Source organism: Monodelphis domestica, chromosome 3 (genome assembly GCF_027887165.1).
Source record: "Monodelphis domestica isolate mMonDom1 chromosome 3, mMonDom1.pri, whole genome shotgun sequence".
Lineage (NCBI taxonomy): Eukaryota > Metazoa > Chordata > Mammalia > Didelphimorphia > Didelphidae > Monodelphis > Monodelphis domestica.
The window spans coordinates 60,532,012-60,554,677 of record NC_077229.1 but is presented as its reverse complement, the minus strand read 5'-3'; the positions used below and the strand labels follow the sequence as shown (position 1 = coordinate 60,554,677).

Genomic DNA, 22,666 nt, shown 5'->3' with positions numbered 1-22,666 from the left:
ATAAGAGGAGGCCTGGTATAGCAGATAACACTACTGCTGGCCTGACAGACAGGGAGACCCAGGTTCTAATTCTGCCTCAGACTCTTTAACTAGCTGTGTGATGACCTTGGACAAGCCACTTAGCCTGAACCTCAACTTCTTCTTCTGTAAAATGGGGATGATAACAGTCCCAAATTTATGAAGACTGTTGTGAGGATCAGAGGAGATTCTGCATGTAAAGCAATCTGGCAACTCTAAAAAATAAATGAATTTCAGTGCTTCCCTTTTATTCAGTGAATGGGAAAGTGAGGCAGCTCAGGTAGGTGCAGAAAGATCTTCTAAATGAAATTTACCTCATGAATGCATTCAAAATAAAGCTTTCAATACATAGGGTTTTGTATTTATATTTTTCTCCCAATCTGATGACCTACAGAATACTGGCTCCCAGAAAAACCAAGACTCCAAAGTAAAATCTTCGGAGTAAATGAGCCATCAACAGAGAAAAATAGGCTAGTGAGAGTGGAAAATTCTATGACCAAAAGGACAGCTTAATGGATCACATGTCATTCACCCACTCAGACCAGAAATGTCCACATACCAGGAGGGTTCAACTGAGAAGGGCCTTGTACTATGCTAAAGAATGAGGGGAAACGTATTGGCTCTCTGAGGGTCCAGTCCATAGGCCACTGATGAAGAGCAAAAGGTCCCACATGAGACTCCTTCCTTATGCCAGATTGTGAGCCTGTCCTCCTTCTGTGATACTTTGTCAAAAGCAGGGCAGTATGCTAATAGCATTTCCTGAATCTAACAATCAGGACAAGAAGGGAAATGAGATTACTCTAGAATGACCTGATGATGAAGCAACGCTTTTCTAAATGTTTATAAGTCATTTAGATTTAGGAACTCTGCCAGGAACTGAAATCAATTCACTGGTTCACAGTTGGTGGACTCTTCTATCTTCCTGAGCCCTGCCCATGTTCTTGAAAGACCCCAGTGTAGCTCCAAAATGATATCTGCCAGTGGATCCTGGCTCCACTCAAAATTCTTCCACGGTTTCCTGTAGCATTCAAAGCCCTTCCCAATGTGGTCCCACCAATGCTCCAATCTTAGTTGGTATAATTCCCCTCTATCCATTCCATGCTCCAAACTGGACAATTTTGCCCCTGAACATGATAGACACTCTCTTACTTCTGCCTCTGCTACTACAGTTATCTATGCATGGAATGCATTTCCTTACTCAGCTTGCTAATAAAATAAGCCTTTGAGGGCCAACTCAAATAGTTTCTCTTCCTTGAAGACTTTGCTGACACCTTCAGTTAAATAACATTTCCCCTCTTTTTCTCTCCCATGAAAATGGGGGCTTTTGTCAAACTTAAACCAAGTGTCTCACCCAGACTCTTTTTTTTTTTTTGAGAATGACTAATATGAAGAATTCAAGTATTAAATATTCTCAGTCATTATTCTAATGGTCCACATTTATCCAGGTATTAAAAATGATGTCCATGGTGTTACTGACATGGCCACCAATCTAGAACACCGTCTTGTCATTCTAGCTTCAACTATTTTAATAGTCTCATAACTGACCTCCTTGTCACCAACCCATCCTACACAGAGCTGACAAAGAGATATTTCTACAGCCCAGGTCTAACCATCTCTGATCCTTGCTCAAAAAACTCCAGTTTTTATTATAGAATAGAATACAAACTTCTCATTCTTCTGGTTTTCTTCCTTGACTAAAATTTCCCCTTCTATAGGCAGCCTTTCCTTATGCCAGTGATTGTTCTGCTGATTATGTCCAGTTTATCTGGTATGTATCTTGACTGTCCACAGTTGTTTGCAAGTTGTCTGCTTGATTAGACTGTGAGGTCCTTGACAGCAGGAAGTGCCTTTGTATTCAGTGTTAGCACAGTGCCTTGCACATGGGAGGTGCTTAATAAATGTGTTTACTTTTTGTTTGGTACATAGAAGTCTTTCACAATATTATCCCAGTCTATGCTTCTAGCTTCACATCCCCTCTCCTCCTGTCCCTCCAGATACCCCACATTGTGGCTAGCCTGCTGCATGCTGTTCCTCACATCCTTCATCTGATTTCTTGTCTCCATGCCTACACTCATGCTCTAGGCCCTATCCCTAGAATGCTCCTGTCAATCTGGTATACCCTTCCTTCCATTCATAGTTCTAGTGGTCTCTCCTATGCCAGGCCTTTCCTGACTCCCCCAACTTCCAGATGCTGGTACCTCCTCCCACCCCCATATTAGCCTGGATTTTCTTGGTAGATAACTTTTGTGTTTCTTCATGGGTATGTGTGCTTTCCCCCTGAGTAGGGTATGAGCTGCCTGAGGATAGGCACTGCTTGGCTGCCTCAGTGCCTGATCATAGTCAGGGCTCCACAAACTCTCAATGATTAAATGAACAAAAAAGTCTTTAAATGCTGTACGCTACCTGTGTTATCTTTGCTGAGGATGCTTTTTTGCATGTCTTCCACTTTTCCCATGAGTCTCTGGTACTGCTCCTCTGCCACTTGCAGGTCATTGTTGGAGGAAGCCAGGCTGGCATTTTTTGCCTCAAGGGTGTTCTGCAGGTCAGTCATTGCTCGTTCCAGATCCCAGCAAGACTGCTTCAAGGTGTCCACTTCAGAACTTAGCGAGTCCTGCTTCTGTTGGCTACTTCGGCTTTGCTCTACCTGAGCCTGAAGCTTGGTATCCAAGGCTGCCAGCTGGGCTTGAAGCTCTGTCTTCTCTTTAAGGGCCTGAAACATTTTCCAAACAATAAAATATTATCTTTTCAGGAAAAAAAAGCATTCACTTTTAATGAGTAGGACATCTAAATCAATAGTCATCTCAAGAAATGTAGAATGAGGAAGGTGAATCATAGAGTCAACATGTTGCCCAAAGTGCCTAGGAATTATGGATGACACTTCTAAGAGACAAGGGTAGGTGGTGGAGAAACTAGCTGAACTTTGAATTAAGAATTAGGAGACTTCTATATAGCCCTTTCTGTTCTTTGCTGGGCCTCAAGTTTCTTAATCTGTAGAGGGGGGTAAAGAATATGATGACACTACAGAGGCCCAGAGTCTGAGATGGAAGGAAGTAAGGCCTCAAAGATCATTTCATCTGATCCCTGACCAGACAAGAGACCCTCCTTACAAAGTCTTTGAGAAGTAAGTTGTCTTCCTGCTTTGAAGTGAGGGGCAACCTATGTTTTCCTGAAGGTAGCTTGCTTTGACTCAAGCAGACACATGTGAAATAGCCCAAATGTGCCACATTGTTATGGTCCATCAAACTACCGTTCCATTTAATGAACAATCCTTCCTGGACCAAAATGGCATTTCATTCAAATTTTTTCCATAAACAGAATTATGACACCACTACCATTGCTGCTCCTCCTACTCTGTGATACTCAAGTTTGTATCAATTTTCTCTAAAGTCTCCCCTCCTTGGAATTAATCTATATTTACTGCATCCCCACAAAGGACCTCCTTGAGGGTAGAGATTATTTTCGGTCTCTATACCCTCAGTTTCCACTGCTAAGTACTTAATGCTGAAAGAATTGAATGACGATGTGAAAACCTGAGATAGCTAAGTCATCCAAGTATCTGTCCCAGGCTACCATCAAGTTAGTGGCCAAGGTGGGACAAACTATCCTCAGACCCCCTTAATTTATCTTACCTCTATATATAGACTGGCATAAGAAAAGGTAACCTAATCTTGTGAGAAATTTAAGTCGTGGATAAGTCACTTCCAATAAACTTTGACTGAACTGTAAACTGAAACATTAGGAAAATTAAACCTGGATGTTACCTGACTGGCCTCTAAAGACAAGGCCTCCAGCTGCCCTTCAAGCCTCATTTTCTCTTTAAGAACCTGCAGCATTTCATCATGAGTTCCAGCAACAGAGCTCTCCATGGATATGCTGTAAGATAAGACATGCTTTCAGAGGAAGGCAGTTAAATAAATATTGATCTTATTAAATAACAAGCTTAACATACATTTAATAAGCACCTACTGTGTGCACAGCTCTGTGCTATATACACAATTTGGATAATACACTGGTCGTTGGCCTCATGGAGCTCAATTTGGGAACAATTAAATCTATATAAATCACTTAGGCACAAACAAAAGGCCCAGAGAAACCTAGGGGGTGGTGTTGAAAGAAATACAAAGAGAAATGATATACATTCTCAAGGACTTTGCAGCCTAGTAGGTCATTCACAACAGGAGGACTTCCTTGAGCAAGTGCATTTGAGTGGCTGGACCTTAAAGCAGCAGTAAGAGCTTGTAGATGGCAGATATTATAATGTGGACCTCATTTAGGAGACAAGAGGCAGCCATGAAAGGTTTTAGGGCAGAGACAGGGCATGCCCAGACCTGTGCATAGGAAAATAAATATGGCAGAGGGGGAATAGTGGTTTGGGGTAGGAGAGATCAAAGGTTGGCTTAAAGATCACTGCAATTGTCTAAGTGACTGGCAAGGAGGGTTTTCCTTGTTGGGGTACTGGCTGCTAGAACAGCCAGGAGAGTTATTTTGGAGGCATGTTGGGGGTTGGCATCTAATGAGATATCTTGAAGTTATGCATTAGACACTGGGTGGATGCTGCCTGTCTTCCACTCTAGAGCATCACTGGAAGCAGCCTCTGATCCTTCAAAGGGGAGGTCATGTACAGAAATAGGACAGCACAAAAAGATAAATGTGTATTTAAAGAAATAACTGCTGGGGAAGCTAGGTAGCATAGTGGATAGAGTGCCAAGGTTGGAGTCAAGAGGATTTGGGGTTCAAATCTGGCCTCAGATACTTCCCAGTTGTGTGACCCTGGGCAATTCACTTAATCCCCATTGCCTAGCCTTTGCCACTCTTCTGTCTTAGAACTGATATCAAGACAGAGAAAATAAGGGAATTGTATTTGAAGATGGATTTAATTTACATGTTATAAAACATTATAATGAATCTATCATAAACAAAATATGAGAGGAGACATAAAAAGGACTTCTGGAAATAACTCAAATCAAACCATTTATTACATGGGGAAGAGTCTAGAAAACAGAGAAAAAAGTTAAAAGACAGAAATGGAAGCTCTAGGTCTATGCAAGAAGTTTTTCTCTGTTTAAATTCTCCAGTGAGCCTTTGGTATTCTCATGGATAGAACAAAACATCTGTAAGAATAATCCCAATGTTGCCAAGTAACTGATCTATTGCTTAAGCTACATAAATACATTACTGCTTAAAGAAGGGATTCTGAGAAAAGACTCCCCAGAGTCTACCCTATCAATCCAACAGTTAAAGGCAAGAAAGCTCAACTTAGATCTGGATCTGAGGCCCAGCTCTGTGACTGACTACACGGTGACCTTGTATATGAAGGAGCTAGAGAAGTTCACTTTGGCCATTTTAGGGTGTATTCAGTCCACAACCTACCATCCTAATCCAAGAAACCTCCTCAAAGCACATGATACATGGAGAGTGTGCCAGATGTGATGGCAGCTTCAAATCTTAGCTCTGACCCTATGTAAGTCTCCTCATTTCTTAGAATCTTCTGTTTTTCATTTGTACAATAGAAATAATATAATGACCCCTTAGCTCCATGGTTCCTGTGGAAAAAAAGTGTTTCATAAATCTTAAAACTCTTTCCCCCAGGCTCTGCAAAGCTCACCATTGAAATGTGAGTTTTATTGGTGTTGCAGGAAATACAGGAAGAAATGAGAAGCCTTGTCCTCCAGGAGATTAAAATATAACAGAAGAGAGAAGACAGATTTAAACGTTTTAAGAATTCCTATAAAGGTTTATTTGGGAAATGGCAAGTTATCACTCTGAAGACAGAAAAGATACTACTAGGGACCATGTAAAACAGAGCTCCCAAGGCCAGGCTGTAAGGCCTTGAACATACAGTCAGGGAATCTGGACTTGATTCCAAGGGCAATTAGGAACCAGTGTAAAGTGCCGAACCAAAATGTGATGCAGGAGCATGTCAGGCTGAGGTGTTAAGTAAAATCAAGGTGAAATCTACTGCTTCAGAAAACACTGAAGATAAAGTCAATGTAGTTGTCTAAGGAGTACTGACTGTGGAGTCAAAGGACTTGGGATGACCCTGCACAAATTACACTCTTCTCTAAACCTAGTTTCACCCTGTGTAAAATCCAGGGACTAGATAATCTCTAAGGTTCCTTTTCAGATTTAAATCCTATGATCTTTCTGGGAAAATGCTTATTTACAACTTCCTTGAGAAAGTGAACCAATGAGGAACTGATAAAAATTCAATATCAGCTCCTCCTGGATGTCAAAGAACCCCATACTTTTGTCTTTATGCTCCTGGATCCTAGCTCAGTGCCTGGTCCAAGCTTGCAGAATGAGCAGAGCCTCCAGGGAGGGTAAGGCTACTGCATGGTGTGGGTAGGACCCGGACAAGGCCTTACCTGCTAGAAATACTGTCTCTCCGACTCTGCATATCCCCATTGACATCTGCCTCTGGGTCATGGTGTTCGGCTGCAGCAGCCTGGAGGACATCTCTAATAGAAGGAAACTGTCCCATTGCATCAGAACTAATCTCCTGGCCATTAACCAGGTAGGAGGCTGCCTGCTTGCCAGTTGTGCTCAAAACTCCAAATGTTCCTCTGCCAGAGACACTGCTGTAAGATGAACTGTCACTATCATTGCCATCCAGCTTCATGCCCCCCTCACTTCCATCTAGTTCAGAGACACTGTCCCCTGCCACAGAAGAATTCTCCAGGCGGTCATCTGTTTCAGGAGTAAGGCAGATTTCAGATACCACTGATGTCAGACTGCTTCTATTCTGATGCAGAGAGCCCCTGGCAGAGTCAGGTGCCAAGAAGTTTCCACTAGAAATTCCAGAGTCTGAATCTTCAGTTCTATAATCTGCCAGAGACCGGATCTTGCTTGACTTGGAACTTTTTTTCTCCTTGGGATGTGCCAGAAGTCCTAAACTGCCTACTTTAGGTCCCCGAGGGACACTGGTCCGAAGGAAAGAGTATTCTTTTGTCATAGCTACTGTGCTGGCCCTTGGTAAGATTTCTGGGTTTAACATGAGCTCAGGGTCCAGGGTACTGGTAGGTCGGTTTTTGGATGCAGGTTGATTGGACTGAAAAAGACAAACAGCTTGTTTAAAATAAACAGCTTTTGATTTTTTTTCCTTTTCCCTTCCTCTTCAATGAAGTACTACTATTAAGAACCCTTATTTTATATGTGTATATCACTGTCCTAAACCTCATCAGACTTCCTTTAGGAATTAATATAGAATTACTATAGTCAGCCCTCTGGCTGCTGGATGAGGGTGGTGGAGGGAGGGAGGGAGAGAAGGAGGGAGGAAAGAAGATAGGAAGAAAGGGAGAGCGGGAGAGAACTAAAGCTTAGAAATAAGTCAAGATTAATGTCTGCAGAGAGTGACAACAAAAACAATGATCAGGAGGCCAAAGGCAGGCTAGGACAGTTTCCTGGAAAGGGCAGTGAGAATAAGAAGACAAAGAAAAAGTAGTGCTGCTCAGCTTTTACAAGAGAAGATGTGGTACATGGATGGGCATCTGATCAGCCCACTATGAGTCCTGGTCATCAGTTCAAAATGAACTTCCCAGGATATCGGAAAAACAAAAGCAAAAACAAAACCTGGCCAACTAGAGAAAAGGAAATGCTCTCTAGGTCTTCCAAAAAGGTCAGAGGGTGAGTCCCACAAGCCAAGGCTAGGTCTTTGAACCTCTGTGATTCCTAGCAGGATGACAGACAGCATCATTAAAAGGAGTGTTTCTGAGTGCCTTCTAACCACTGAGAGTTAGCAGGTGACTGGTAGTCTAGGCAATACTAAAGACCTTAGGATCTCCATCCAGTGTTAGGCCCATCCTTTCATAATAGCCTTTTGGGTCAGATGGGAGGTCACAGTGATGAATTCAGATCTAGCTAAATGACCAGAACCCAATGAAGAGTCATTACAGAGTCCTTGTAGACAGTCAATGACTGTCTCTGGAATCTATTCCCGGCCCTCTATTATTTCAAGTTTTATCAGCAACTCGTTATCTATTTTATCAACAGATGGCACACTTAACAGATCCACAGACAACATGAAACTGGGGAGCAACTGCAACAGATGAAGAACTGGGATCTAAAAAAGACCATAATAGGTTGAAAGGACAGGACAGTAACTAGATGAACGAAAAAGATGAAAAGTCCTCTAGGGCCAAAATAATTAATGCACAGGCATAAACCAGGAAAGGGTTACCATTTATGTAACAAAATCTGGGGATTTAGCAGCTTGCCATGCAGACTGAAGGTCTATGATTGAGGATGCATTAAAGCATTTAGTGACCTGGCTGAAGGGAATTGTGTCAGCTATGGACTCCATGAGGTGACTCCTGAGTTCCCTTCTCATTCAGAGATTCTCTAATTCTAGAAAGCAGCGGATTGTTCCTTCAGTCTTTTAAAAGTTCTGAGCTGTGGGAAGCAATCTTCATAAAAACCTCTGACAAAGGTTTAATTACTCAAATTTACAAAGAGCTAAATCAATTGTACAAAAAACCAAGCCATTCTCCAATTGATAAATGGGCAAGGGACATGAACAGGCAGTTCTCAGCCAAAGAAATCAAAACTATTAATAAGCACATGAAAAAGTGCTCTACATCTCTTATAATCAGAGATGCAAATCAAAACAACTCTGAGGTATCACCTCATACCTAGCAGATTGGCTAACATGACAGCTATGGAAAGTAATGAATGCTGGAGGGGATGTGGCAAAGTAGGGACATTAATTCATTGCTGGTGGAGTTGTAAACTGATCCAACCATTCTGGAGGGCAATTTGGAACTATTCCCAAAGAGCGATAAATGACTGTCTGCCCTTTGATCCATCCATAGCACTGCTGGCTTTGTACCCCAAAGAGATAATAAGGAAAAAGACTTGTACAAGAATATTCATAGCTGCGCTCTTTGTGGTGGCCAAAAATTGGAAAATGAGGGGATGTCCTTCAATTGGGGAATGGCTGAGCAAATTGTGGTATATGTTGGTGATGGAATACTATTGTGCTAAAAGGAATAATAAAGTGGAGGAGTTCCATGGAGACTGGAACAACCTCCAGGAAGTGATGCAGAGTGAAAGGAGCAGAACCAGGAAATCATTATACACAGAGACTGATACACTGTGGTACAATCGAAGGTAATGGACTTCTCCATTAGGGTCAATGCAATGTCCCTGAACAATCTGTAGGGATCTAAAAAACACTATCCACAAGCAGAGGATAAACTGTGAGAGTAAAAACACCGAAGAAAAGCAACTGCTTGACTACAGGGGTGGAGGTGATAGGACTGAGGAGAGACTCTAAATAAACACTCTAGAGCAAATACCAACAACATGGAAATGGGTTTGAGTCAAGAGCACACGTGATACCCAGTGGAATCATGCGCCGGCTATGGGAGAGGTGGGGGGAGGGGGAGGGGGGGAGGAAAAGAAAATGATTTTTGTTTCCAATGAATAATGTTTGGAAAGGACCAAATAAAATAATGTTTAAAAAAATAAAATAAAATGAGAGCATTGGTCTTGAAAAAAAAAAGTTCTGAGCTGCTTTTTGCTCTTGCCCTTTACTATCACATTTAATGAGCACAGTCTGTTGGGAGCTTATTCATGGCAATAGTCTTACTCTCTCCTGATGTCTTTTCACTCTGTACTGTTTGAGCTGCTCTTCCAGTCTTCTTCGAGCCTGAAGGCGGATCTGCTCCTCTTTTTCCAAGGGAAGTGAAGATTCGGTTGAACCTGGAATACATAAGTTTCTTTAAACCAAAACACTGCACTTAAAAGTCAGGGAACAAAAGAGCCAGAGAGAGTAGCTTTATTCCTCCACTTTCAATTACCAGAGAATGAGTGAAGAAATGAAGGATAACATTGACCACAAAATTGTATCAATTATGCAAAAGACAGCAAGAAGCATGTGACAGTTGAAGGCTTGGGACCACTCCAGGGAGTATAATGATTACTATATTCAATTAGTAACACAGCAATGATGATGATGAGGTGATTAGAACATCACCCAAAAATTAAGCTCAAGGCCCACAGTTTTTGCCAGTGGCCTGTTTTTGGACATTCTCTGACCCATTAAGAGAGTCTTTGGTGTGCAATCAGCAACGAGGAAGTTACAATAAACTTGTGCTCTTTGCTTCAGGATGGCTACGTACAAGTTTCCAGCAAGCAACATGAGAAGAATGCACAGTGGAACCACATAATTATACTGCTTCCATCAGAACAGGGAAAGAATGGCTATCGTGCTTTTATATTTTTCCTTTATACATTTTGGGGAATAATATTTGGCACATGGTTTATCTGAACCTCTGTAATGATGAGCCATATCAAGAGAGTTTATATGTTATCTAGTCAGCATTCTTAAAATCTTTGTTGCATAAACTGAACCCCAGCAAGAGGCACAAAATATTTAAGTAGTTGGACTTCAAAATAACCAACTTAAAGCTAAATGTTAACAACAGCAAAGGAGACACCCACATGTAAGGAAAGGTTTGGAGCACTAATTCTATTCCCAGGCTATTAAGAGAGCAATAATCTTGGGAATGATACTGACAGGAAAAATTCTAGCATGGCCCAAGTGGGAGGGAAACCATTTCTCTATCGGCATTAGTCTGTAGACACAATGGTTTTCAAACGCCTATTGTTGTGAGCAAATGGGCCAGAGACTGTGGAAGTGCAAAGGACACTTCATTATATCAAGTCAAACCTATAACTTTTTTCCTTATTTAAAATCAATGGTACTCATTTTTGTTCAACATATGAGAAGGGCCACAGATGGAAAAGACAAGGACAAGCCCTAAGAAGTCATAATGGAAAGAACATTTTCAAGAAATATAAAGTACCATTTTTAGATACTTTGTAAATCTTTTTTTTTTTTTTAAGATAGCAGAAACATGGGCCCAAGGACAGACACATTTTATGGCTGTCATCCAAGGACCAGATTTAGAGGCTTATCACCAGCCCTGGCAAAATACAGACCTTTTCCTAAAGACTGGAAGAGCTTTGATCTATGGTGGTGGAGGGGATGTATTCGTATCAAAGCATAGATCCTTGAAATCTTGAAGTAATACTAATCAATCCCTGAACCAAGAATATCCCCAGAATTCAACTTTAAGTTTTGCCAGGCTATATAGGAACTATAATAGGTACTATAAAGTGCAATGATATGCTTTTAATGGAGCTAATCTAGCTTCCTATACATAGAAGCAAGGAGATGCCCAAAGAATAATCTCCTAATAATTTTGTGGTGAAGCACAGACCATAGAATAAAAATGTGGTTCTTTCAGCTGGGGAGTTAAGGAAGTAGTGTCCTTATCATGTACACTGTTTGATGCTTCTATTCCCAAATGGATTCATTTTCTTCTACAGAATCAGGCTAATGTGGCAAACACAAAAAACCCATACAATCAGCAATAAGCAAATATTTTAGAAATGTGATCCCAATTAAAAATAGTATTAAAAAAGATTGCCCCACCCAGGTACCTTGATGACAGTTAAAATGCTTTCTCAGGTATTATGTGAAGTCTTTTATAAGAGTGAAAGCTTTATGCAGCAGCAGAGGAGAGAAGGGGCACTACAGTAAACAGATGCTTACACAAATGAGTTTCTTGCATAGGAAGACTGAGTTTGAGAGACTGCAAAGCTTCTTTTCTAAGAACTACTCCCTCAGCACTAGATCCCTGAGACTTCCTTAGGTTGTCATGGAAACCAGCCACACCTGGAGATGGATCAGGACCAAATGGTCTGGTGGTGGGATCAAGTGACAATGGAGGATCAGGGAAATGAGTTGTGGGTCCATTCTGACAGACATTCTCTTTGCTGGGTGCCTCCATGTTTCCTCCTTCATTTGACACTTGGTTAATATTAATACTGGCACCTGGAAAAAAAGAAAGTAGCTCAGATATTTTGTGATTCTAGTGGGACCCACCCTCCAAATTCCAAACCACATTATTCAACTTGAAGTTAAGAGGATATGATTCAAAGCTAGATGGACATGGGTAGGTTCATGTCTTGCTAATTTGCTTTTTAAAAGCAGAGCTCTATTCATTTAAGTAAGGTCAGTTGGAAACGCTTCTAAATCCTCTCTGCTTATAAAAGCAAATGGAAACTTTTAAAAGTGGGCACAGTGACAGCCTGTATGTCTGGTCCCTTCAGATCAGCTTCTGATGATGAGACTCAAGGGCTCACTCCCTGGAGTCCGGCCCTCTGGTTGTGAGTCAGCCCCTGAGCTACAGCAGGACTGGGACGTGTGTCACAGGAGGGTGGAACCAAACCAACAAAATAATAAATTCCTGAAAGCACTAAAAAGCTGTCCACAAACCTACCAGCCTTTAAAAAGATGCTGCTTTGTGGTCATGTTATATGTCATGTCTGACAACTTCCTTCAGATAGGTAGAAATGCTTTGTTTTAGGTCACTGTCACTCCTCAAAGACCTCTCCCTCCAATATACCCCTCTCCTTGTCACATAAGTGCAATCAAGCAAAACAAACCAATTCATTAAATTCACATTTCAAGTACAAGTTTTATCCCCATTTCAGCAACAAGGAAACTGAGGCAAAGAGATTCTATGATTCATGAAATATTGGGATAAGGTCCAAGGAAAACTGTCATCCAACTTTCTTGCTTTACAATTATCAATATACATGGACTAAATGCTGAGTGAGAACCAGAGGCTTAGCTCCTAACAGCCTTAGAATCATAAATTGGAAGACACCTTGGCTGGCTGGAACTGTCAGTCTACAGATAAGGAAACAGAAGCCTTGAGAGCCCAAGGAATTTGACCAAGGTGTGAGACAAGCACATACATATGTATGTGTGTACACACACACACACACACACACACACACACAGAACTAGGGATTTTCTGTGCTGATAATTCACTAAATCAGATCAGTCAGTTGGCACAGTAGATAAAGCACGAGGGCACCAGTCAGGAGGACCCCAGTTAAAATCCAGCCTCAGACACAAACTAGCTATATGACCCATGGCAAGTCACTTAATCCTGTTGGCCTCAGTTTCCCCATCTATAAAATGAGCTTGAGAAAGAAAAGGCAAATCACTCCAGTATCTTTTGCCAAGAAAACTCCAAATAGAGCCAGTCAAAACTAAATAAGAAATTAAAATAACAGTCTCACAGTCTCCAATTTTTGTACTTAGCAAACTAATTGATAGGCAAAAAGAATATTTAAAGTATCATTTCTTGAATGTTTTATTTTGACTGAAATAAAATTTGTGTTGCTTGAGATACAGAAACATGTGCAAAGTGCAAGAGAAATTTTTAAAAATTTAATCATTTCTGAGGTCTTAGCCAAGTCAAAGGGCAAAGATGTTAAAAAATCAGACACTGACAAGCACACCTGTACTAGTACACACAGGTGAGTCTGGGGTGTAAAGATCAGAAAGAGGAGGACAAGAGCCAATCCTCATAAGTTTGCTTTTAAGTGAATTTCACTTCATTTTAGAGAACTGGGAAAACCTAGCCTCTGCAGAGGCATTTTTTGTGGGTGAATGCTGGTTGTTTCCTCTCAGCTCATTTAAAATCTTTCTGAAATTAAAGAGATTGAAACCATCTTTTAAGAAGTCAAGCAAATATAAGTAATCAAGTTAAGAAATTTACAGTGTTTATTAATCCTTTTGCATGTTTAATTATGCTGCTTTTTAGAGAGGCAGGCTCCAGGGATGTGTTTGTCTCAGAATTCTAAAATGAAGTTAAATCTCATGCTTTGTGGGAAGAGGATTTGAGAATTTCAACTCTCAGGGAGCCAAACAACTCAGAATCTCTACCCATCTGAGTTTCAAATTTCCATATTGTGATCTTACTAGTAGAACAATACAAAAAGCAACAGGATTTCATTCTCTAGCGAAAAGCCTTAAATATAGAACAACATATTGTCACCAAGAACTACTTTATGTTTAAGCAACAATTAGCCAGTTTTAAGTTCTTAAATACCTTCTTAAAAGAATTAGAAAAGGTATTTCTGTTTTGGTTAAGATGTAATTACAATTCACACTGAGCTTTAAGACTTGCAAAGCCCCTTTCTTCACAACAACCTAGAGGAGTAGGTAGTATAAATATTGTCCCACTTTACAGATGAAGTCATGGAGCTGACTAAGTGGCTGGGGTGGGAAGCTCAGTTTACTGTTTTATTACATTTGGTATATTAGTACACTTTAATTCTCAAAAGACAATACTTTAGGTAGAACTAGATTGATGTTATACTCCTTTGTAATAAATTCCATAAATAAGTCAATTAAATTTTGTCATTTGAAAACAGAGATTAATCTTTCTTCTATAGTCCCCAGTTATTAAGAACTTAGTAAATCCAAGTTAATAAAATCACAAAGGCAAATTAAGAAACATAAAGTACTTCCACTGAACTAATTTTAGTCTTATATAAATCTCAACTTTTTGGTCTGATGTGTTCACAGCATTTCTACTTGTTCTGGATACAGGTCCACAGAGTGAGGGCACTCTAAAGAAAAATGAACAGTTAAATCAATATTGCAAACTGGCAATTGAAGCCAAGAACTACCAATTCTGGATAGTTTATATTTTGTTTAATATGTGCTATTTAAATTTAGAATCAAACAAGAAAAATGGCTGATAGGATTCTTGAGAACATTGTGAATATTTTCAGTAAGACAGGGACTCAGATTACTTCCCCATAGAACTCTTGTCTTGAATGACAAGTTTTAAAATAAACATTCAAGAGCAATGTGACTGCCTAATTTCATCACTTAAACAATCAAATAATTCTCTAAATTTTTACTCATCTGCTGAGTTTCAATTTCCACTTTCATAAAAGAATAAAACATTCTAGTATGCAATAACATTTCATCATATCTAGGAATATAAAACAATAAGAATATATTATTGTCACCAGAAGCAACTCTGTATTTAAATAACAATTATCCAGTCTGGTAATGATCATAGCTGACATAGAGAGCACTTTATCATTAAGGACTTACTAGGAATGTTACCACTATCGGTCAGATTCTGTTTGCCTGTGTGAATCACAAGTCTCCCAGAATGGTCGGGGTTGCCATTACTAGATTTGCTCTCAAGCAGGTCACCTTGCTCTGCAGAGGAAGAGTCCATGGTAGCTGTGACCCCAGATGGTAGTGGTGCCGACAAAAGCTTATGAATGAGCTGCTTGTAAGTCCTGCTTTCCCCCCTCCATCAGCAGCAGTCAAGATCCATTCAGATTAAGGTTTCCATTTGCTGGCTGGTATCAGTCAGACGCTGGGAATCCCAGGAAGTGATAAAGGTAGCCTGCAATCAAACAGGCCATTATCAAGCTGCCTCACTCTCAGGAAAACATTTAGTACTTCCCAGCTATGTCAGCAAGACACTGTTAGATGCAAGAACATGATTAAGTACTTACTGTATATGAGAGACAATGCTAGATAATGGGGATACAAATGAAAATAGACCCAGTTCCTGCCCTCAAGGTGCTTAAAGCATGATGGGGGATGAACAAAGAAAGCAAATAATATGATCCAAGTTAATAGTAAAGAGCTGAAATTTTATAAAGTGCTTTTCCATAAAGTAGTTCAGGTGTATTATCTTATCTGACCCCATCCAGTGAGCTCTGAGCTAATTAGTACAGATAAAGTATTTTACAGTTGTGGAGAGTAAAGTTGTGATTTGTCCATGATCATGATGCAAGGTCACAGAGACAATGCAGGAACAGAGAGAAATCTAGTTTAATGAGAACATAAAATGTGTTATGGGGGAAATAAAGGGATATGGCTGGGCAAGGCCTTGTTTGCAGAGGACCTTTAATCCTACTCAGAAGTATAACACTGGGGAGATGAGAGAAAGCCATAGATTTTTGGGAAGCAGAGTAACAAGGTCATTGGGGAGGTTTAGTTGCCTTAAGCGGCCAGTGGAGTGGAATAACTTGAGGGTAAGAGCTACTTGGGAGGCTATCAGAGTAGGGGAGGTCAGAAGAAAAAGGAGGGCTATAGTGGGAATGGGAAGGACCTGATGCTTTGGGGCACCTTTCAGACAGAAACAATAGCACTGGGCAGGGAAGGGATCAGCAAGCAGCCCAGAAGCTAGCAAGAACACTTTCAAAATTAACACTTGGTCTTCTTTGATTTAATTTTCTGTGAAAAAACAATGCACACCTAAAAAAAGGGTAGACAAGTGGTTTTCTTGGAAATTTTAGTCCCTTATTTTTTAAATCTAAGGGATGAGCCAATCTTAAACGGAAAGTTGCTTTGCATTTTTACTTTTGAAGGATAGCCAGAATATTACTAAACTTTTAAAAAGGATTTCCTTCTTCCATTCAAAGGTCTGAAGATTAGAAAGATCGTATTTTATATCATCCTATTATAATATTATGAAACCTTAAGCCTGGAAAAAAAATCTATTAAATAAGTTTCATCTCCATTTCATGAAGATCATAGGAGAATGGGAATTATTAACTTGCCCATAAGCAACAGCCACATCTTTTATATTAATAATGAAAATAGGGGCAGCTAGGTAGCACTGTGGCCTGGAGGTGGGAGGATCTGGTTTCAAAACTGGTCTCTAGCCTGACTGCCCTTGATGGTAAAGGTAAGGCCTTTAAACCTAGAAGTTTAAAAAACGATAATAGCTTACATTTTAAAATAAGCTTACTATTGTTCCTCAAAACACCTATTATTCTTTTTTTTTTTAAACCCTTACCTTCCATCTTGGAGTCAATACTGTGTATTGACTGAGGCCAGATTTGAACACCTATTATTCTTGATTTAAATATCATCAGCCAGTAGCATTCATTATTATTCATTAAATTTTTTTGTGTTCAAAACCTTGGTGTTTTGGGCAGCTGGGTGGCTCAGTGGACTGAGAGCCAAGCCTAAAAATGGGAGGTCCTGGGTTCAAATTTGACCCAACACTTCCTAGCTGTGTGACCCTGGGCAAGTCACTTAACCCTCATTGCCTAGTCCATACCACTCTTCTGCCTTGGAACCAATACATACTATTGATTATAATAATAATAATAATAAAAACTTAGTGTTTCTACTGGATCTGTATCCCAGGGAAATAATAAAAAAGGGGGAAGGAACTACTTGCACAAAAATATTAAACAGCAGCTCTTTTTGTAGTGGTAAAGAATTGGAAATTGAAGGGATGTCCATTAATTGGGGAATGGATGAACAAACTGAGGTATGTGATGATGATGGAATACTATTGTGCTGTAAAAAATGATAGGCAAAATGATTTCAGAAAAAGCTAGAAAGATCTGTAGGAACTGATACAGACCAAAATAAGCAGAACTGGGAGAACAGTGTACACAATAACAGCAATATTGGACAATGATTATCTGTGAAAACTTGGCTACTCTCAGCAATGCAATGATTTGGGACAATCCTGAAAGACTTATGATGGGGAATGCTATCCACTTCCAGAGAAAGAACTGTTGGAGTCATCTTTCACATCGGTGTATCTTTGGTTTTATTTTGGGGTTTTGATTATGTATGAGCTTGCTCTTACAACAATGACCAATTTGAAAGTATGTTTTGCATGACAAATAATAAAATATAAAACAAACAAAACCTTGGTGTTCTATTTGACCTTTTTCTCTCCTCCATCAAATTCTTGTTGTTTACTTGACTCAGTCACATCCAGCTCTTTGTGAACCCACTTGGGATTTTCTTAGCAAAGATACTAGAGTAGTTTGCCATTTCCTTTTCTATTTCATTTTACAAATGAGGTAACTGAGGCAAACAGGGTTAAGTGACTTGCCCAGGGTCATAAAGCTAGTATCTGAGACCACATTTGAACTCGGGTCTTCCTGACTCCAGGATGGCACTCTATCCATGGAGCTGTCTAGTTGCCTTATCTCATACCCTCTTCTCTATTCCACTCTAACTGGCATAGTAAAAATTTCCATCACCATTGACCTAGAATTACTTACTAAAGGCCTTCCCAGATCCAAATCATCTTATACCTTCCTATGCCAGGCATAATTATCTTTCTTATATACCCAAAGGCTCCTATTGCTTGAGGAAGTTCATATTACTCTCCCTGCTTGCCCTTTTTACCAATCTTATCTCAGACTATCTCCCTCAGTGGACTCTCAGTTCTAGCCACACTAGACTTATTCACTGGCCTCTCATATCTGTCCTGTATTTTCAGGCTTCTGTCCTTTTAGACTTCCTGGTCTCTCTTGGCCTAGATTGGCCATTCTCATTTCTTTTCCCTAATGCCAACCTGTTAAATTCAAATGCCACTTCTTCTAGCCAGTCAGTCTTCTCTGGAAATACTCCCCACTCCATTTAGCATTTACTATAAACATCTCATTCTTTGGACCTCTCAGGCATATTACTACTTATTTTTCCCTTTATTTGTGTCACGGTTCCCTACTAGCTCTGCAATGACAAGGATTTGTCTTACTAAAGTTTTTATCTCCCTTTAGAAGCTACTACGGTACAACAAACACATAGTAGGTGCTTAAATGTTTACTGAGGTAAGTAAATTTAGAGGTTTTTAAGATTACAAAGTGATTTTACAATTTTCTTATTATTCTCACAAAGGTCAAGCATTTTGAATTTTTTTTTCCAGTGAAGGTAACAGACACACTATCTTATCCTGCTGATCTTTTAAAAGTTGTAAACATTGAAAAATGGGATGGCCCAGATTAATATTGAATGCAAGCTTTTCCTACAAACCTAACTAGCCCATGGGGGCGGGTGGGGGGTGGGGGAAGGTGACAGCTGACTGGCTCTAAACTCTTAATCCCCTACCTCCAAACTAAATTTTGAGTTGCTACCTGCATTAGAAATAACTGGTGCTGTTGGGTGTGGGGTAGGGTCAGAACATTCTCAAATGAATTAGCATTAAGTGTAAATGGAAATTTTTTCATCTCTTTGTCTGGAGGAATCATAATACAAAGTCAGAACATGCCTTAAGAATACTATTTAATGTTCACTTAAATTTAACTCTTTACTTGTCCAAGTTCTTATTGAAAATCTGCACAAAAAGGAATGAGCAAAAAATGTAAAACAATACGAACTTTAAAAAGTACAAATGTTTGGTTGAGCAGTTCCCTGAATTAAGTACACATCCTTAAATAATCCTTTGCAGTGAGAATGAAAAACATGACTAGAATAATAATTAGTTATCTAGACTGTGGCCATCAAAAAGTAATTTCTCTTCTTAAAAATAGGTGGCTCAGTGGATAGAGCCAGGTCCTGAGTTCAAAACATGGTCATTTCCAAACTGGGTGACCCTCGACCCCATGCCAGTTCTTACCCATTCTTCTGCCTTGAAACTGATATTCTAAGACAAAAGGTAGAGGTTTAAAAAAGAAAGTAATGAATACAAATCAGAACTCTAATTGTATTTAAAAATTTTAATATCAAGTAATGACCAAAACAGCTATTTAACAAACTCTCTCCCAGATCAACATAGAAATTGTCATTCCCAGAAAAACATGACATCTCCCTGAGGTTGAGGGCTGTTTCCTCTTTGCTCTCATGTCCTCAGCCTCTAGCACAGTGCCAGGTCTACATTGAATACTCCATAAATGTTCCTTGATTAGACTGGGTGGGTTTCTGTTTTTGTTTTTTCTGAGATAAGGAGGAAGAAGTTTTCTCACTTTCTGAATCCAAATGACTCAAATGCCCAACTCACTCTTTCTGGAAAATGCCACTGGCTGGAAGCATGGCTTGGTGGATTGGGAGCCAGGCCTAGAGATGTGAGGTCCTAGGTTCAAATGTGATGTCACACACTTCCTAGCTGAGCGATCCTGGCCAAGTCCCTTAACCCCCATTGCCTAGCCCTCACTGCTTTCCTATCTTTCTAAGAGAGAAGGTGAAAAAGAAAATGTCCCTGGAGACACCTTGAAACACAGAGGTGGCAAAGTCTACAGAAATCTTGAGTTTCACAGTGTCTAGGGCCATAAAACACAGTATTAAAAAAATAATTAGTGCCCCACTCTTCAAGGCCTAGCATAAAGGCTTGCGGGCAGACATGACTTGTATGGAGTCCAGAACTGGGTGGGAAAGACCCAAATGTGCTGGTATGAACTTCTGGACCAAAGGCTATAAGCCAGCTTCCAGTCTCCATGACTACTCACAATCAGGAAATCCTGGAATTGCACTATTAGTCATAGTATCTCAACAATGTAAACATACACGTGGTGGAAAGGAAGGAGTCTAATGACAACATTGGCTGTGGAGGGAGTACTCTGGCCAAGGGACTCACCAGTCTCAGTAGCGAGAGCAAATGTTCAAGACCTGGCACCTACAAGACCGAGTTCCAATCCAGCCTCAGGCAATGTCTAGCTGGGTGATCCTGGCCAAATCGCCTCTTTTCCCTTGATATCTGGTGGTGCAGGGGATAGAACACTGGGCCTAAAGTTAGGAAGACTGAAGTGAAAAGTCAGCCTCTGACACTTGGTAGCTGCGTGACCCCGGACAAGTCACTTGACTTTAGTTCACCTCATTCTCACCTGTACAATGGGGAGCAGCATAGCCTCTCCCAGGAATCCAATTCTGTAATCTGTAAAAGCACTACACAAGGGCTCACTATCGATAGTATTCCCACCCCCAGGGCAGAGAAACTAAACACCAGGCCAGATAGTGGGCCCGAGTGCCTAGGGTCCAAGTTTTCAACTTTGCCGTCGTGGGGCGACCTTCGGACCTCAGTTTCCCCTTCTGTGGCCCAAGGCCCCATGTCACAGAATTGCCCTAACGCCAGAGACCGCAGAGGCGGCGGCAGCAGGGCCAGTAGAGCCCGAGGGGCCTAGGGCTCTCCTCCCTCCCCGGGGCGACGAACGGCGGGTCGGACCCCTGGGCCCCAGCGCTCTCCTCACCCCTGACACTGCGGTGGTTCCTGCGGCTCCTCCGGCCGAGACGTGGCTCTGCCACGGGCGGGGCGGGCCGGTGTGGCAGGTTTCTGTGTTCCTCCAGGAAACACTCCTCCGCTGAGGAGTTCCAGGGTACGCGTTTTCTTCGGGAAAGGCTGCGGCTCGTCCCAAAAGCCTCTCCGTTCTCCGTCTCCTCAACGGGGTGGAAAATCTCGGAGTCGGAGGCTCTCTAAAGGCCGGGAACAGGCAGTATAGTGGGAATGGCGGGGTGTGTTTCCCAGGGGGCACTCTAAAGAAGAGCACAACTTCCGCTTTTTTCTAGAGGCAAACCGAGAGCCGAGGCTCCGCCCTCCCCAGAATCCAAACAGGAAGAAGCTGGGCACTCTCGCTTCCGGCGGAAGCAGGAAGTCTGAAGTGCCGGTTGCCGGTTCGGTCTCTGCTGGGAGGTTTTCTAGTGTTGACTCAGCCTGGGAACCCTGTCTTCTCACCCTCTGGCGGACCCTCGGCCTGTCGGAGGCTCTATGCTTGGCTCCAGCTGCCCCGACCAAGCTTCCGCTGCCAACTCACAGCTGAAGCCTCTTGAAGGAGGGGAAGTGGAACATGGGGCGAGAGCAGAGGGAGGCCCGCCCCCACCTCCTCCAGTCTCGCTTCTGGACTCTAGCCCCCAAACTATAGGAAGCCTCTCTCGAGCCCCTCCCTTCTCAACTAATTGTACATTTATTCTGTGTCCACTTATACTGAATGCACATCATGGGTTCTAACCCTATTTCATGCTCCTGGGGACTCGAACTCTTTACATTCGTTGAGGACCGGACTTCCTCCTCCCCCCCCCCCCCCCCCACTTTGTATCCTCGGTTAATTTCACTCGGTGGGAGCCTAATAAATACTAGTTGATTGGATTGATTGGGGAGGGGACATTGAAAGCTCTTCACAGACAGGCTCCAGCTGGATCTAGTCGACTCTTGGCCTAACTGAACCACTTCCTGCTTCTGAGCCTGGGTGCCCAGGTTCTGGAATACCCCTCTCGTGCTTTTTGGAATCCCTAACTCCAGACTTAGTTCGTGAAAACTCCCACCCCATGTATTGGTGCTTTCTCTCACTTTCCACTCATTGGGGGCACATATTTATTTTTTGTATTTGATCCATGGGTTGGCTAAAATAAAATATAGTATACAAGTAATAGGAAAGAAGTTGGGCAGGGGAAAGTCACCAGGGAAACAGGAGCAAAAAAGATGACAGGTCTGCATGACAAGAACAAAGAATACCAAGTGGTTTTCAAGGAAAAGTTCCAGCCTAGTGAGTGGATCCTTTGTATTGGATCACTTATAGGAAGACAATGATATAGAAAAAGCCCTGTCAAGACCTGCCCTTTACTCCTGTGTCATCTTGGGCCCCGTTTCCTCATCTTAAAACTCAAGAGGATAATAGTTAATATTTACAAAATGCTACTATGGGTCAGACTAAGCACTTTACAAATATTTTTTACTTCAAACCACCCCGGGAGGGAGATGCTATTTTTATTCTTATTTTACAGATGAGGAAATGGGAAAGGGGTAACTTGCCCAGGATCACACATCTAGGAAGTGTTTGAGTCAAATGTGAACTTGGGTCTTACTGACTTGATGCCCAACCATATGACAGGTTTCCTCCACTAGAATTTAAGCCACTGGAGGACAAGGTTGTTTGTATCTATATTCCCAACATCTATTAGATTTCTTTGTAAGTAGCAGACTCTCATTGCTTGAGTTTGGCTGGACTTGGTAGTCAGAAAGATGGACTTGTTTATCCCCTTTTAATGATTGATATCCATGAGATTTCACTTCTTGTCCTCATTTCTCAACTGCAAAATGTTTTTTTTTAAATATTATTTATTTTGCCA

At 41.2% G+C, this 22,666-nt stretch overlaps 1 protein-coding gene across 7 annotated transcripts in view; it reads right to left on the bottom strand.

Moving 5' to 3' along the window:
* Nucleotides 1-21,165, bottom strand: part of GOLGA3 (golgin A3) — a 51,260-nt gene extending 30,095 nt beyond the window's left edge. Inside the window, exons 1-8 of one of the 7 annotated variants that reach the window (XM_056821952.1) lie at nucleotides 20,794-21,164; nucleotides 15,056-15,254; nucleotides 14,388-14,454; nucleotides 11,576-11,857; nucleotides 9,605-9,717; nucleotides 6,384-7,066; nucleotides 3,780-3,891; nucleotides 2,422-2,728 (exon numbers count right to left, since the gene is read on the bottom strand). In XM_056821952.1, coding sequence (XP_056677930.1) covers nucleotides 2,422-2,728; nucleotides 3,780-3,891; nucleotides 6,384-7,066; nucleotides 9,605-9,717; nucleotides 11,576-11,813 — 1,453 coding nt within the window. In that variant the 5' untranslated portion in view covers nucleotides 11,814-11,857; nucleotides 14,388-14,454; nucleotides 15,056-15,254; nucleotides 20,794-21,164. Of the gene's footprint in view, nucleotides 1-2,421; nucleotides 2,729-3,779; nucleotides 3,892-6,383; nucleotides 7,067-9,604; nucleotides 9,718-11,575; nucleotides 11,858-14,387; nucleotides 14,455-14,950; nucleotides 15,255-20,793 lie in introns of those variants that run through there. The other 6 variants (XM_056821948.1, XM_056821949.1, XM_056821950.1 and 3 more) reach the window with 6 other exon arrangements.
* Nucleotides 21,166-22,666: the final 1,501 nt, after the last annotated feature.